Here is a 16401-nt window from a genome sequence, read left to right as displayed (position 1 = left end):
GAGCAGCAACTGTTTTTCGGGATGCAACCCTTTGCGGTCGGGGCGGACCGTGATACCTCCATATCGCTCCCCCCTCCGCCCTGCAGCTGGAACAAACTGTCCGGCCTTCACCAGCTCGTTCCTTACTCACGTTGCAAAAGGGTGGTGTGCTTTGGCTGCCACGTGCTGTTTTTCCCTTGGGCCCCCTTATCTTCCTCCCTGAATTCTCTCTTGATCCCACACACTGTTCTCAAATGTTTTATTGATAAAAATGTTCTAACAATTCACATCTCATTTTGCTTTTTTAATTCTTTTCATTTCTTCTTTAGAGATCCAGTGGAAAGTCTTGTTGGCTTGTTCTTTACTGGCTTGTGGGACAGCACTTTAAATCCAGCAATGTATCAGAAGGACTGAAGAGCACTTTTGCTCCCACCACCAATGTTTCTTAGAGCTGCTGAAACGGGACCAATGAAGATGTTCACCAGGCTCCAAGTTCTTGCCCTGGCTTTGTTTTCCAAAGGGGTCTTCCTTTCCCTAAGTGACCACAGCTTTGTAAGAAAGGAAATTAAGATAGAAGGAGACCTGGTCTTAGGTGGTTTATTCCCAATCAACGAGAAAGGCACCGGAGTAGAAGAATGTGGGAGAATCAATGAAGACCGAGGCATCCAGCGCTTGGAGGCTATGTTGTTTGCCATTGATGAAATTAACAGAGACAACTACCTGCTGCCAGGAATTAAGCTTGGAGTTCACATTTTGGACACGTGTTCCAGGGATACATATGCTTTAGAACAGTCTCTGGAGTTTGTCAGGGCATCTTTGACTAAAGTGGATGAAACAGAGTATATGTGCCCTGATGGCTCATATGCCATTCAAGAGAACTTACCATTACTCATTGCAGGCGTCATAGGTGGTTCCTATAGCAGCGTCTCCATACAGGTAAGTCGTTTCAATAGTTCACTCCATCAGGTGAGAATCATTCATCCGTAATTCCTGTGAGAGAAATACTGGTTATACAGGATGGACAAAAAGCAAGTCTTGATTCAATCAGTTTACCCTAGGGGTTAATCTAGCATATGATTTGTTACTGATTTTATATTATTTTGATTAATTCTTAAAAATACCTGCTGTATTTCAGATCTGTGTCAGCTGGCCAGTTCCTCTAGTCATGGCAGATCCTAGGAGTATTTGAAGTTCCCGAAAATCTTAGCATTTATTCTGAACTTTGGGTTTCATTGGACATTTGCAAATTTCATGAGACTTTTACAAATCTAAATTCAGACCTCTGCTTTTACATGAATCATATAATTATACCATCCACATTTCTGAATAAATGAATGCCTGTCATGCCATGTTTACATGCCCTTTGTCATGTAAACAATAGATTTTTAAAATAAAAGAAGATATCCTGATCCTACTTCCAGACTGAAATAAAGTAAAAACGGCATGCTAACCCAAAACTTATATTACACCTAACCCAAACTCAGTTTGAAGCATTTAGCTGCTACTTAAAGCCCACTGAATCCAGTGAAAATTATTCTGCTGACTTCCGTGAGCAAGATCTCTAATATTACATGCAGGAGGTACAGTTTCTGAATGGATTCTAAATTTGCTATCTTTCCTCGCTCTCGGTATCTCTTGCTCCCTCCCTGTGACACATTCTAGTTGCAGCTTTTGGTTTTACAATATTGGTCTAAAAAAAGGTCTCAGTAAGGTGATGGAGAGTGTTTAATGGCCTGTGATGGTATAAGGTTGCAGATGGGTTAAATGTTCAGTATATCTTTCCAACTATGTTTCCTTTGCATGCTTGTTCTCAGTTTTGTGGGGCTAAACATAACATTGATTCCTTTTAGTCTTAGTTTCCCATGTTCATAAACTCACAATAAAACTTTGATTCCTTGACTTTTTTTTTCCATTACAAGACACAAAGAACATATATGCCCTCTTTTTTCTGCAGAAATTCTGAATTTCTCCTCTTCATTCTAGATATTTCTATACCAGTGCATATTCTAAAGTACCTAGCTGCAGCCCAGTATGGCCAAATGGTTTTGACCTACAATGTTTGACCTGCAGTGGGCCAGCTAGCACATGCAGAGTACTCCAGGACATATTCTTTACTGTTTGTGTGGCTCTGATTACTCAAAGCACAAAGATCAAATAAGTTTCAAGGCTGGAAAAGAGACATCTGAAGCAGAGAAATGATAACTACAAAATCTTGAGTAACATGGAGAGAGCATTAGGGAAATCATTATTCATTGTCTCTTCCAAGCTAACAATGGGCACATCAAATGGAAGCAGCAAATGACAGGCTTAAATCAAAGAAATGAAGGTGGTTATTCACACTGTGCTGTTAAACTGTGGGATCACTTGTGGCAGAACGTTGTGGACGTTAAAAATTTTATGGGTTCAAGAAGAGACTAGAAAAAAACAGAAATTTCGATAGAGAAACCACCTCTGGCTCAGAAATTTCTAGAGCTTTAGATAACTCAAGGCTGGGACATTTTTTTTTTAAGGAAGAAATATTACATGTTTGCACTATCCCACAGGTGGAGAGGTGGCAGTGGCTTTGTTAGATGTTTGGTCCTTTGTGGTCAATCTGTTTCTCAGTCCACCCAAAATGTTAGTGTATGCAAAGGACATAAAGAAGCCTAAAAGGAACATCCGTAAAAGTAATTAGCACTGAAGACCTATCCCTTCCTTCACAGAATCCCTGAGGTAGTCCACACCATGCTCCTAAAATGTCCTGGGGCCTCTTACACAACATCTGTCAATCTACCCCTTTGATCCCAGCCTCTGCTGCTCACTGTGAAAAGATTTAATCCACATTTGAGGTGGGAGATTGGATGCAGTATGATGATAATATATATCAATGTCTCAAATTCCAAAAGCTTGGGTTTGCAGCAGCTATCAGTTGGAAACTGGAAGTCCTGGCTAGAAGGCTTTTGTTCTTATTCAGGAGATATGACAAGTGCCAATATAGCTATATACATATTTGTATATCAGCTGATTTTCACAGTTTATTAGGGATGTTGAAACAGTAGTAATGTCTATTATCACTCTATACCCCATAGTTGACAATAGTTGCTCGAACATCAGGTCTTTCTTATACAGTTCCTCAAAACAATACAAAAATAGGTTCATAAATTACTTCATCAAGTGTATTTCTAGCTAAAAAAGAACTATTCAGCTGATGCTTTTCCCTTGACATAGATTGGGCTAGCCCTTATCCAGTCTCTCTTTTCAACTTTCCTCTATATTTCAAACTATCTAGAAGAGATTTAATAAAGCCATTCATTCTTTCTATTCATCTTGTTATGATAGCCAGACATAATCTATGATTCAAGAAAAAATCCCTATTGAGAATAATAGGAATTGCAGAATCACACATGAAGAGGTAAGGACTTCAAAGACTTCTAAAGCCACAAATTTGGGTGTAGCAGCAAAAAGTAGACAATCAAAATTCAGAGAGAGTCGCCTGTACACAGACACTCCAGTAACAATGGGAATTGCACCACCGCTGGACATCAAAGCACTTTAATAAGTGTGTGTGCGAAGCTGAGCCCTCCGTGTTTTCAAACAGTTCTGGGGGTGCTGGGTACTTTCAGATGTAGCCCTCACAAGTACTTCTCTTCTGCCTGAGAGCTGTAAACATCATAAAGTCCACAGCACAGTTTCTCAGCCTTAAAATAAACCATGCTGAGCTCTTCAGACAATAAATTATTTCTGCCTTTTTTTTTTTTTTCCTCCTGTGAATTTGCTGTTGTATTTCAATATCTCCTCTTCCCCTCCTTTCACCCTCCCTCTCCAGATTTCCGTCTGGACAGCTGTCTGCCAAATCACTTCATGATGCTCCTGCTGTCAGATTTCTGCTTCTTTCATTATCCTTCCACCAAGGAAAAAAGAATTTGCTGGTAAATCAGCAACGAACACCTTCCCCACTGAGTCACTATGCGCAATAGGCAATTTTTGCAGAGAGTGAAAAAAACAAGAGAATGTAGAATGCTTAATTATTTTCTGGTCAGACTAGGCTATTATCGTTAATGAAGATTTGGATAATTAGTTTTTAGATGCTGTGTTTAAATTAGCAGTGGGTCCAATCTGCACAGCACTTGATCCCTCCAAACCTAAGCCAGGTTTCTCAGTCAATGGAAGGGCTCATGTTAAAAAGTGTTTTTCATGGTATAAAAATCTGACCTGAGCTGAATCTGGGATCAGAAGGTGAATTTTTCAAAGTTCAGAGAACTTTATTTCATGATCCTGGTTTTTTTAGTTGAGCCACATTATTCAGCGTCACCTAGTTTGCAACACAAATTTCAAACATATTTTCCTTGGAGACATTCATAGACATTGTAAAAAGGATAAGGAAAAAAAAAAAAGGATTGCTCATTTGCACATAGGAGCACCTGCATAGTTAATCTAAATGCCATGTGTAAAATACTCAGGTCAGGAATATGCATGTGTAAGGAGGGATATGGCTGTTCAAGTGCTGAATTTTTTCACCCATAATCCTGTCCATCTCTGAAAACTAGACCCATTCTTGCAGTCAGTCTCTCTTTCTTAAAAAAAATTTTAGACATTCTCTGAGGTCAACTGGGCTTTGCATTTCCATATCCACTATATTGATGGTGGTGCAGGGTTTGAGCCCTATGTAAAGTTTCCTCTATGCTGCAGATCCACAGATCACAGTCATGAGGGTTATTCCCAATTTAGACTGAGCTTCATCCAGAAAAAAATGTCAGAATAGAAATCACTGCCCATCTCTCTTCCATTGAATTCCTTGCTGGATCTGAAACAAACTGTAGCAACAACCAAAGAACGTTTAAAGGTGTAAAGGGGCATTACTGTTATCAGAACAGCTAAGGTCTCTCTCCTGTGTGAAAGACCATCTGGCATGAAGTTCTGAAAATGTGCTCATTTACTAAAAATCTTCTTCTGGCTGTCAGTTCTCTTCAGACACACAAATATGCCAAAGGTTCATGAAGCCTGAAAGCTAATCACCAACATTTCCTTCCTCCAAAAATAAACCATATTCCAAACAGAGGGCATTAACAGTAGCCTGTGACTTCCAAAACCAATCAAAATAATGCAAAATCCTTCAAAGAACTATATGCAAAAAATCTCCATAGCATGTGGGATTCTCTCCCCCAGTGCACACACCCAGCAGGATGGGCAGGAGACACATACAGGATGATGAGGTACCAAGGGCTGCAGGGTCCCCAAGTGACCACAGAGCACGTATGCCCTTTGTGCTGGGCTTGTAGAGGAGCTTTTGCATTCAACTGTGCAACAACAGCCTCAGGTGATTTCATGCTTGTAAAACTAAACCAGCTCCTTATCAGAAGATCTATTTTGCAAGATGGGCCACCTGCCACTAACATTTAATCTACACATATACATACTGACTTCCCTGGTGTCTCCTTCAAACTCACCTTCTTTCATCTCTGTTCTTTATTTCTTTCCTCTGTCCCTCCAGCCAGGTCCTTGCTGTTTGTTCCTTTCCTTGTTTCTATTCCACTTTTAAAAACTAAACATCCTTTAGGCTGAGATTTTCAAAGTGCCCTAGCAGCACCAGATGTTTGCTTCCTAGAGATTTCAAAGAAATGTGGGTACCTCCTTCTGGTTGGCTTCTCTGAAAATCCCAAGCAGTTTCCTGATTCCTTTGCAGTGGTTTGTTTGTTTGTTTGTTTTTCCCTATGTGAGCATTTGCTCCTATTGCCAAAGGGAAGTGGTATGGTTATAAAGGATTGGGTGAGTAACTCACGAGGTTACAGGCAAGAATGAAGGAGCCCTAATGCATTATAAATGAGAAAGTTGCCCAGCATATGAACTAGTTAGGGACATCTTGGCATAACCCACACTCATTCTGCCCCTTCTGACTAGGACTTAGGCAGCAGCTAATGCATCTTAAATAACCATGTTTAACAATGATGGGTCTTTTAACTCCAGTAGCAGAGTCTTATCCTTTTAGGACCATCAACCTCAGTTTTAGTCCCCTTTCTCAAGGCATATGTCATCATGTGGAAGTGTGACATGAGTCATTTATAATCAGATTTACAGGTTCTCAGAGAAGTGTCACACTCCTGTGTAGATCAAGGTCTTCTGTACAGCTCTCTTATTGGTGTGCTGGTTTAGCTTATTTCCTCTCAACAGTTAATGCTGTATGGATGCAGAGTACATATATGAGAACTCACTGTGCTTTTCCCAGCAGAGAAAAAAAAGTCAGTACTTCTCCTACAGCACAACATTTCTCTGCACATCCTTCTTGGTTTACTTTTGCTTACATGCAACATACATATAAAAAGAAGTTCTTGGGTCCTCCACAGAAATCCCAGATGTTATTCTGACAGTATTCCCAGTTTATGACACTCATTTACCAGATGAAATTATTTCACAGTTCAAACACTGCTTCTCTAGATGTGACAGCTATTGAGTCCACTGTGAATATTTAGCTACATTTTTCCAACTTCATTGCCAAAATTTTCAGCAGAAGGAGAAGGCTGAAAACACTGCTGTATTGCCCCCCCCAACAACAACAAAAAAAACTAGACATTTTTATTTGTTTGTTCATGTATCATTTTTTCCTGAGTTATTTCTCTTGTGGAAGGAATGTTGTTAGAGAACCACTCACAAATACTAATAAATAGCTCTCTCAATCCTAAAGAGAGAAAGCTGGTGACAACCACTGCTTTAGTCCTGCAAAAAGTCAGAACATTAGAGATGACTACAAGCTAGTCTGGAACTGCTAAATAACTTCACATCTTCTGGCTTAGTTCCTTGATACTGACCTTTAATGATTAAAAGACCTGGAATATCACCACTGCTGATGCATTCTTGGGGACAGAACTTGAAGTCCGGTTGGATCCCTGTTGGTGTCCTCTGTCACAGGTGGTAACATAGCCTCTCTCATGTAGGGACTGTCTTCCATAGTGTTTATCCCAGACAATAATAACACCTTCACTTCTAAAGTGGGGAACTGAAACAGGAAGACTGGATTGTTAGAGGTATTTCACGTTCCTAGTTTTCCACTGAAAACAAGTCAGATTTGGAGTGAAGTATTAGATCTGAGTTTAGCACCTGCATGCACCACTGAGACCTCCTTCTCCTCCCAAACACTCCCAAGCCATGTAGGTGCCTAGTGTCAATTAGAATTGGCCAAGCTGAACTACAGGAGTGTGGATTCAAGTCCATGCAGGATGAGTCCCTGGGTTGTTATACCAAAGGCACTCATCACCTTTTCCATTCCCCATCTAGCACTGAAACTCTGAGCATCAAGAGGTAACCCCAATGCTTTTTAGCTGTGGAGATTCCCCACCATGGGTACAGTATACTTCTTGCTACAGCATACTGTGGTGCCGGGCTTGTTTCTATCATGTGCACTCTCCACACCTATCACAAGAAGGAGATAAGATTATGACATATTTTAGCAAGGGCTGCAAAGTTTTGATGGGGGTGGGCCATACCATCCTCAAGTGAGAGCCACCCCTTCTAGCCTACCAAGTCCAAGTGGAGAGAAGAGGTTAAAGTGAAGCCCATCTCTTCAGTATCATTTATATTTAGTGCCAGCAGTGCAATCTGGCAGCAATGAGGGCTCACAGCATGCTGGGTTGTGTCTACAGAAGGATAGCCAGTAGATAGACAGAAGTCATTATTTCCCTTTACCTTACTCTCATTAGACCACTTCTGGAATCCTATGTCCAGTTTTGGTCCCCCCCCAGTAAAAGAAAAGTGTTGATAAATACTGCAATGATCAGTAGGAGAGGGCGCTGAAGCACACACTCTACAAGGGAAGAGTGAGGGAACTGGGTTTGTTTAGACTGGAGAAGAGACGGTTTTGGGGGAATCCTAATAGCAGCTTTTCAGAAGGCTCAAGAAGGTTTAGTCCTCAGTGAGATTAGATAAGCCAATGTTTGAAGGTTTTCCAGTACCCCGCAGAGAATGAATTGAAACTTTCAGCCCAGATCACAAACTGCTGCACACAGCAAAGGCTTGCTCTTCTTCTGACATCCAGGTCAAACCACAAATAATGAGGGCATCTCTTATATGGAATCAATAGTAAAAACTTCAAGAAGAAAAACAGTGTTTGCCTTAGGAACAGCAGCTCCATCACACTATAATCCTGTAAAGGTGCAGTCACATGGAGATCGTTGGGCTGGGAAGGCAAAGGAACATGGGGGTTATAGGCCAATGTAGGCAGCTGACTAGAGAGAGGTACCTGATTTATTCTTTTCATTAGGTTTTTGCCCACCACTAATCACACATCCGCAACCCAGCCCGTTCAGAGCCAATGTTTCTCTCCCACCTTTCTAAAATTGCGCTTTCCACATTCATTTTGGTAAAATGTTTTTGGATTTAAGAAAAAAAAAAAAGAAAAATCAAATTAGCAAAAAATATGTATATATAGTTGCTGCAAATGTTTTTAGCTGGAGTTTGACCTCCACCTGAGCAAAAAAAAGGGGGCAAGGGTAGAGAGCTCAGCTCATGGGTTACAGCAATGATCTAGGCATTAGGAAATCCTTGGCACATGCCTTTGCCGCTGTGTTACTGCAGGAATCTGGACAAGTAACTTATTCTCAGGAAGGCAGCAACTGAACTTCTGCCTTCAGTCCATTAGGACATATTGCAATGCAGTGAGCCAGGGATTCCTCTGATTTCTCAATAGAGGCAAACTACCATTACTTCAATCCCATTCTGCTCAGCAGCCTAATTTACTGTCTGTTCAAAACAGTCATAGCAGTACTTGCCTGTCTCGAAGGAGTTCTGTGAAATTTGATTCATTAAGCTGCATTAAGTGCCATGAGATTCTCCCATGGAAAAAGCTTTAGAAGTGCAGAGTGCTGTGATCTTACATGGGGCCTCCTCTGTCCAAGGAATATGCAATACACACATGCATTGTGTTGCACAGACCTTATCTCTTCTAACACTTCTGAGGTTTTTCTTTTTCCGAAGTGTTTCATGTCCACTCCAACCCTATACGCATTCAAACAAGCATGTAACAGCCTGTCGGCAGTTAAGAAGAAGAGAAAATTTAACCAAAAACATTGGAATAAATCCTATTCCCAGCAAAGAAGTGCTACACAGGATTGTCAAAATACTTGATGGGATTCAACAAATGTCTTTCAACAAATCCAAAGACAGAGCAGAGTTTCTGAGGCAGGTATTATCTACCTGACCCCGTCTGTCATCAGGATTATTGAATAGCCAGCAATACACTGGGAATCCTGATTCGCATGCCTGATATCTGTACCTAATTCACTGCTCCTTGAAGGCACTTATTATTAAGCCATTTCTAATGTTTTAAACTAGATTGGCAATTTCCCACAAGTATGCGTGCTGTCCCTGATGCATATAGAACTAACTGTGACGGAATGGAGTGCCGGAAATGAAGACTTAAAAAAATTACATTACTAGGCTATTACAGGTGTGGCTCAAAAACTGTGACAGGGACAGCATTCTCCCCTGGCACTACTCTGGCTGCTCCGTTTGCACAATTTCCTAGTGCAGTCTCTCCCTGCCAACTTTTTGCTGGGAAGGTTCTTACAAAATCACCCACCATCCTAGGAGTTTAGTGAGGTTTGGTTAGGAAGTGAACACTTTACCACAGGACGATGTCCAGACCAATGAAACCAGCAGTATGAGTATTGGATCTGACTGTATTGGCATGCTTTGTTCACAGCAAGCTGCGTAAAGCCATCGTTGGAGGATTACTGCACCAGAACAGAACATTTGGCCTTATTTTCAAAGGTGCTAAGCATCTGCAAAACCCACTGGATTCAACAGCAAGAAAACCAGGCTACTATTGCTACTTAAGTGCCAACATATGGATTTCGGGCTCTAATTGCATGCACCGTGGTTGGATTAAATTGCTGCCTGGAGCTTTGCCAGAATAGATTATTTCACATAACAAAAGCTAGATCTACACCTAAATTCTGCAGCTGTAGCACACGTCCCAAGGCAGCATGGAGCTACAGTGTAGATATGCCTCATGTGGTTCAAACTCAGTCCAAGTACCTCTAGTCCACATTATACCATCCCATACTACACTGAGATGCTGCAGTATAGACATAGCTTAAATATCTCTCCAAAGTTGTTATCTGTTCCTTTTTCTTGTTGCTGCTTATCAACAGTTTTATCAGGATCAGATTTTCAAAGCAGATGTTCAGATCAGTGTGGAAGTGGCTGCAAAAATGGGATTATTCTGAAACTGGCTGCAACAGTTAAGTGCCTGAACCAGAATTCTTTTGAAGAACTAGTCCCTAAAATCAAGATGCTATAATATTCCAAAAAAATCCTCAGCTTCAGGATTTTGAGAAGAATTTCCTGCACTGAATTAATCACAGGTACAACTTTACTGAGCTCCACCATCAGTCACAGTTCTCAGGGATGATTGGGTCACTATCCTCTATGATTAATCAGCCTTTTTTTTTTTTTGGTCTATGAAAAAACTACCATCTGGACAGCATTGCAGTGAAGAGCATTAAATAAAACAACATTGCAACAGGAAGCCTTTCTTCTCCCCGTAGCACAGGAAGCAGAACTGCACATGTTGTTTGCATTGGCCCCAGAATTATACTGACCTCCAAGGCACAGGGCTAGCTTTACCACTGAGGGAGTAGCTCTCTCTTCCTGCTTAAGGATGCTTTTTCTGCATAGACTAAAAGAAAAAAAAAACAATAGAAAAGATGCTGTATTTCTTAGGACTATCTTTCTGCAAGCTAAAGGCTTGACTACACACTGAATAACACTGCTTTAGCTAGAAAATTGACTTCTTTTTTAGCCAATTTGGGGGTAAAAAAACCTGGAGAATGATATGTGTGTATAGCCTTCTAATGGTTTAGCTCAAATAAAATAATTCCTGTTAGAATAAACTGAGACAAGAATAGCAATTCCAGCCCACACACTTCTGCAAGAAATGTTTCGGAATAGCTACACTGAGGACATTCTTATGACAAAATCAAAGTGCTCTTTTTGAGTGAGGACATGAGACCAAACCATGTGAATATAAGGTCATGTGGACAAAAGTCACAGGGTCACCAAAGGCTTAACAACGCTCAGACCGTTCACTGAACCTTGGTAAGCCACCAGTTACTTTCCACCACTACCCAGTCATGACGCCCAGTCATACTTCCCAGTGAGGTCTCATGTACCTTAGACAAAATCACAGGGCATGATACTCGTTCCAGTCAATATGGACAAGGCTTTATTTGGGGTTGAACTAAAATAAACCACTCCCAGTCTAAGTCAATAGGGCATAACTCTCTTCCTGCATACAGGCATCTAGAGATCTGCAAAGCCAAGGTATCCTTCCGGTCTTTGCTGCTGGCCCAGAAGAGTATCCCATAGGTCCTGTGTCATATCTGCCAGCCCCGTGTTTCAGATGTCCCAGGGTGCTGCAAATGGCGCTGCATACCTGCAGTGAGGAAATGGACCCTGGCACAGATGAGCCATACAAGAGGTTGCTCCAGTTTGATGAAAACATTAACTCAGAGAATTCCTAACATCTGTATGATGTATTGGTGAGGGAAGTGTTGGTGTCTGCAGCTGGTGTCCCCAATTTACGGGTGGGAGACTGAGCCATGAAAGAGACTGACTGGTGCTGTGCCTGCATTAAATAAAAGACAGAACCTAAATCTATAAAATCCGAAGAGATACTGTTGCCAAAAAGCCATAAAATGTTTTTGGCTATTTATACCAGACTGTCTACTTTGCCACTGACGTTTGACCCTTTTTATTTTGCCCTGTTCCAGTATATTTTTCAACAAAAGTCCTTTGCCTTTGAGTTCTCATAGATGTAGTCTATGGTCAGAGAAAAATTTGGAGAAAATGTGAAAAACTAATTGATTATGCGATTTTTAATAAGTTTCTCTTGGGAATCTCAAGTACACTATTGCTTTTGAAATGGTTTTGTCAGGCTACATTCCAAGACTAACTTTAAATTTGATTTACTAGAGACAACTTCCACACACTGAGAGAAGACCTCCAAAGTCTTCCCTTTGTCATTAAAAAAAAAAAAAAAGGAGAAAAAAATCCATAAATTTTCTTCATTTTTTTCTAGATATAATCAAAAGCTACACTGCCTTATAGCCAACAGTATGAGCTTAATAGAGTAAATCTGAGCATATTTAAGCAAGGAACATGGCAACATATGAAAAAAAACAGGACTTTGGACAACATAAATGACACTAGAAAAGCAATTAGAGATTATTAAAATTGTTTATTATTTATGAAAAGTTGTAGGTCAACATGATTCTGCAGTGCTAGAGGTGCACTAACATGCAACACATTTGCCACATCAGGAGGACTGCAGTCAGAACATCTCAGAAAAAAAGAGTTAAAAGAGTAAAAAGTAGGAGAGATGGGGACTCAGCACTTGAATAAGTGGGATCAGAATTTTCTGTGAAAGAGGAAACCTGTACATGTATATCTGGGATATTTGCATAACAGAGATATTTGTGTATGTCTTTTTAGTGAATTTGTTTATCAAATGCATTGAGTCTTGGAGAAGATAAATCTCATCAGGAACAGGAAAGGCATGCAAATCCCCAGACCTTAGTAAGGAACACAGGCTGAGAGTGAAGTATATTTGTCACCTGGGTCAAATTCTCTGTTGGTTTAAACAGACGTAGCTTTATTGAAATAAAAGGTCCATTACGTTTCCAGAAGGGCTTTGAGAATTAACTGGGCAGCAGAACTGCAGTGCTCTCACCAGAGTGCATTATCAATGTCGTCTATCAATACCCTTAATCCATGACTATCAAAACACCTGTATTAAAAAACATTATTTATGCCTTTCCTTAGAGTTTTCTATTCAGTTTTATAAATACCATCCTTTTAAAAGTCTGTGTTGTCCCTCTTGCTTCTAGGTGGCAAATTTACTCAGACTCTTCCAGATCCCCCAGATAAGTTATGCCTCCACCAGTGCCAAGCTGAGTGACAAATCCCGCTATGACTATTTTGCAAGGACGGTACCTCCTGACTTCTACCAAGCAAAAGCTATGGCTGAAATCTTACGGTTCTTCAACTGGACTTATGTGTCAACGGTTGCTTCGGAAGGAGACTACGGGGAGACTGGGATCGAAGCCTTTGAGCAGGAAGCTCGCCTCCGGAACATCTGCATTGCCACCTCTGAGAAAGTGGGGCGATCCAACATCAGAAAGTCCTACGATGGTGTGATCAGAGAGCTGCTCCAGAAACCCAATGCCAGAGTGGTCGTGCTCTTCATGCGAGGTGATGACTCTCGGGAGCTCATTGCAGCTGCCAACCGTTTCAACGTCTCCTTTACCTGGATTGCCAGTGATGGATGGGGAGCTCAAGAGAGTATTGTCAAAGGCAATGAGCATATAGCCTCTGGGGCAATAACCTTGGAACTTGCTTCCCATCCAGTTAAAGAGTTTGACAGGTATTTCCAAAGCCTCAGCCCTTACAATAATAGACGCAACCCCTGGTTCAAGGACTTCTGGGAGCAAAAATTCCAATGTAATCTCCAGAACCGAAAGCCACATAGAAAGACTTGTGACAAGCACTTCACTATCAACAGTTCCAACTATGAGCAAGAATCCAAGATTATGTTTGTTGTGAATGCCGTGTACGCAATGGCCCACGCCTTGCATAAAATGCAGCGGACTCTGTGTCCAAACACCACTAAACTCTGTGATGCCATGAAGCATCTGGATGGCAAGAAGCTGTACAAAGATTATCTTCTGAAAGTAAACTTTACAGGTAATAACTTACATCTCTTTTTTGGTACATTCAGAATGTTGCTGTAATTAATGACATGTTCAGTGCTCACAGTAACAGCCAGCTGAATTCCCAGTAGCCTCTAATATCAGAGTTCAATAATATCAGAGTTCAAGGCAGGACAGGACCTAGGAAAGGCCAGTCCTGCTGCAGGAAAGGAGAAAGAAGAGGATCTAGGACAGGGAGCCTGGGAAGAACCTTAAAAAATCAGGTTATGGTCCTGCTGCTTTCAGTAGAAGGAAGAGGTGGAGGTGGCAGCTACTGGTGTTGGAAGTGTTACCCTCCATTCTCCAAACAGGGACTTCCACACACCAGCCTCCACTTCATTCACAGCCAGTTTGGCTTTCTCTAGGCATGTCCAGAGGCCAATGATCGTCTCACCACCTGCTACACTAGGCAACTGCTTACTGTGCTTATGCCAAGAGTTGGCCTTTTCTTCCTCATTTTGCTATGAGAATTTACATAATAGTTGGATCATGATCAATGGCTAATGTCTCTGCATAGTAAAGCAGCAGTTCCTGCCATAGGACCAAATCAGTATAAAGTATTTGAATACATTTGAATACATAAAGATGTCCATGATCTTTAAGCTTGATGACAAAATATAAAAAGCTAGATCAAACAGGCACAGGTGTGAGGAGAAAGTGGTAAACTGGTAATGATATGAGGAAACCTCATGGTGACTGGCTGTGCAGCAGAGGTCTTCGCTTGTTTTTACCATCATGTACGGCCGAGCTTAGTCTGTTATCAATGTTACAACATAGCAAGGCTAAAGAGGTCTGAAGGCTAAATAGGTCTGAGGGGGAAGCAAGCAAGTTGTAGACAATCATGGTTTCTTGTTACATGCCTAACTTTCTTCTAAAGCAGTTAGATTGAACTCGCAGTTCTCTGAATTATTAAACTAGTATTCTCAGCTGACCAGGTTGTTAGGAAGGGAACAACAATCTGCGCTTCATATGAGAACTGGCTCTGAGAGGAACCAAAGGAAAATATGTCTATGATACAACGTGCTCAGTCCCAAGGGACCCTCAATGACAATACAACATTAATAATGCTGCAAACCATCTGAAAATGTCAGATTAGAGCTTGAACTTCTCCTTGCTTTGGGGGTCTTCTCAGCTTTTGATTCAGACCCATCTCCAGATACTGTGGACCTTTTGCTGCTCTCACTTCCAGTGGGAACAGAATTTCTTGGGTACCCCTAGACAGGCCTCCCACAGCGAGCTGCTGTGCTCCCCAGGACCCCGGTCTCCCAGTATCCCTCTAGCTGACTTGGTTAGAGCACATCAGGGCTTCCTGCTGGCCTGCCCACTAGCCTGAATTTCTTTTCCATGGAAATCAAGGAGGGACATGTGGACATGGTCACTTCCTGCATCTTACCCCATCCCTTGGGTTGTGATTTGGGAGGACCCAGAAGCTTGGACAAGCCCTGGTAAAATAGATGCAGTCGTAAAGAGAAATAATACTCTCAGTGAGAGGTGCTGGAAGTTGAGATCCTTCAAAACCCTTATTTATGTTGCATGCCATGCAGCTGAAGCAAGGTGCCTGGCCCAAGGAACATGATACACTTGTGTTGTTTGGTCTCCTCCTAAATATTGCTGTATCAGTAAGAGTACTCATGTACCATGACATATACAAATGCATTTATAGCATATGACATGGATGATCACATTTTATTTATTTGTTAATTTCACATGTCACAGGCAACAGCACAAGAAAGAATGAGTCAACATTTCAAGCTTTAGATCTAATGGAAAATAAGGAATAATCACCATTTCTCTTCCCCTTCAACAGCATTTAGTACATAGAAAATATTTTCTTGTTTATTTACATTTATCCCTAAAGATACTTGAAAGTCTTGAAATTGTTGAAATCAAGGGGATTTAGGAGCATAGTACTTTACAGGACTGGGATCCTGGCAGATTTATCACAAGCAAATGATGACAGTGCTGTGCAACATCTCTCAGCAATTCTGCCACTTCAGGACAGTAACATCATACCCAAATGAGTAAGCAGTTCAGTAGCTTAATCTTCAATTATTTTGAAACTTTATATGACAGGTATTTTTATAAGTTTAAATGCATACACTATTAATAAAGTACAGTTTCAGTCTATCACTATACAATATTGGTTCCACTACATAATTGCTAAACTTTTTTCCATCATGCAGTTTTTTAAGCTCCCAAGTATTTTTCCCCTGAGCATTTATACATAAAGTCAAAATATCCTCCATTTCCTTTGACTGTAACTCCAGAAAAAAAATCATTTAGATATGATCAGAAAAATTCATTTTAATTTGGACTTAAACATCTTTTATTTTTATGAATGAGAAGTCATTTCAAGAAGAAAACATTTCAAAGACTCTCATTTTACAAGTTTGGAAACAGAAGTTTCTTCTTTGGAATCAAATAGGTTTGTTTTAAAATCAACATGAAAATCTTTGAATCTCAAACTTGAGCTTTATTTTCAGTTAATTGTCATTTCCAGTTTAAAATATTATAAAAACACTGGCTCGTTCTCTTCCATTGATGGCCTTGTTCCACAGGTATTATTACTAGCGGTGAATTATGCTTACAGCATGATTTGCTCATCTCCTGTTTCTTTTATATCAGTTCTCCCATTATAGTGTGTATCCATGTTTTTTATGTCCTTGATTTTCAAAATCAGACAAGTGAGTGTTATGTAGTCAGA

At 40.7% G+C, this 16401-nt stretch overlaps 1 protein-coding gene across 2 annotated transcripts in view; it reads left to right on the top strand.

The window, feature by feature from the left end:
* The first annotated feature begins 313 nt into the window (after positions 1 to 313).
* GRM3 (glutamate metabotropic receptor 3) overlaps positions 314 to 16401 on the top strand; it is a 47668-nt gene continuing 31580 nt past the window's right edge. For both annotated transcript variants that reach the window (XM_026091213.1, XM_026091214.1), the window contains exons 1-2: positions 314 to 915; positions 12837 to 13692. In XM_026091213.1, coding sequence (XP_025946998.1) covers positions 418 to 915; positions 12837 to 13692 — 1354 coding nt within the window. In that variant the 5' untranslated portion in view covers positions 314 to 417. The remainder of the gene's footprint in view (positions 916 to 12836; positions 13693 to 16401) is intronic.

This window comes from Apteryx rowi, unplaced genomic scaffold (assembly GCF_003343035.1).
Source record: "Apteryx rowi isolate R43461 unplaced genomic scaffold, aptRow1 scaffold_9, whole genome shotgun sequence".
NCBI classification, from domain to species: Eukaryota; Metazoa; Chordata; class Aves; order Apterygiformes; family Apterygidae; genus Apteryx; species Apteryx rowi.
The sequence above is the reverse complement of the archived record's forward strand: the minus strand, read 5'-3'. Positions and strand labels throughout refer to the sequence as shown.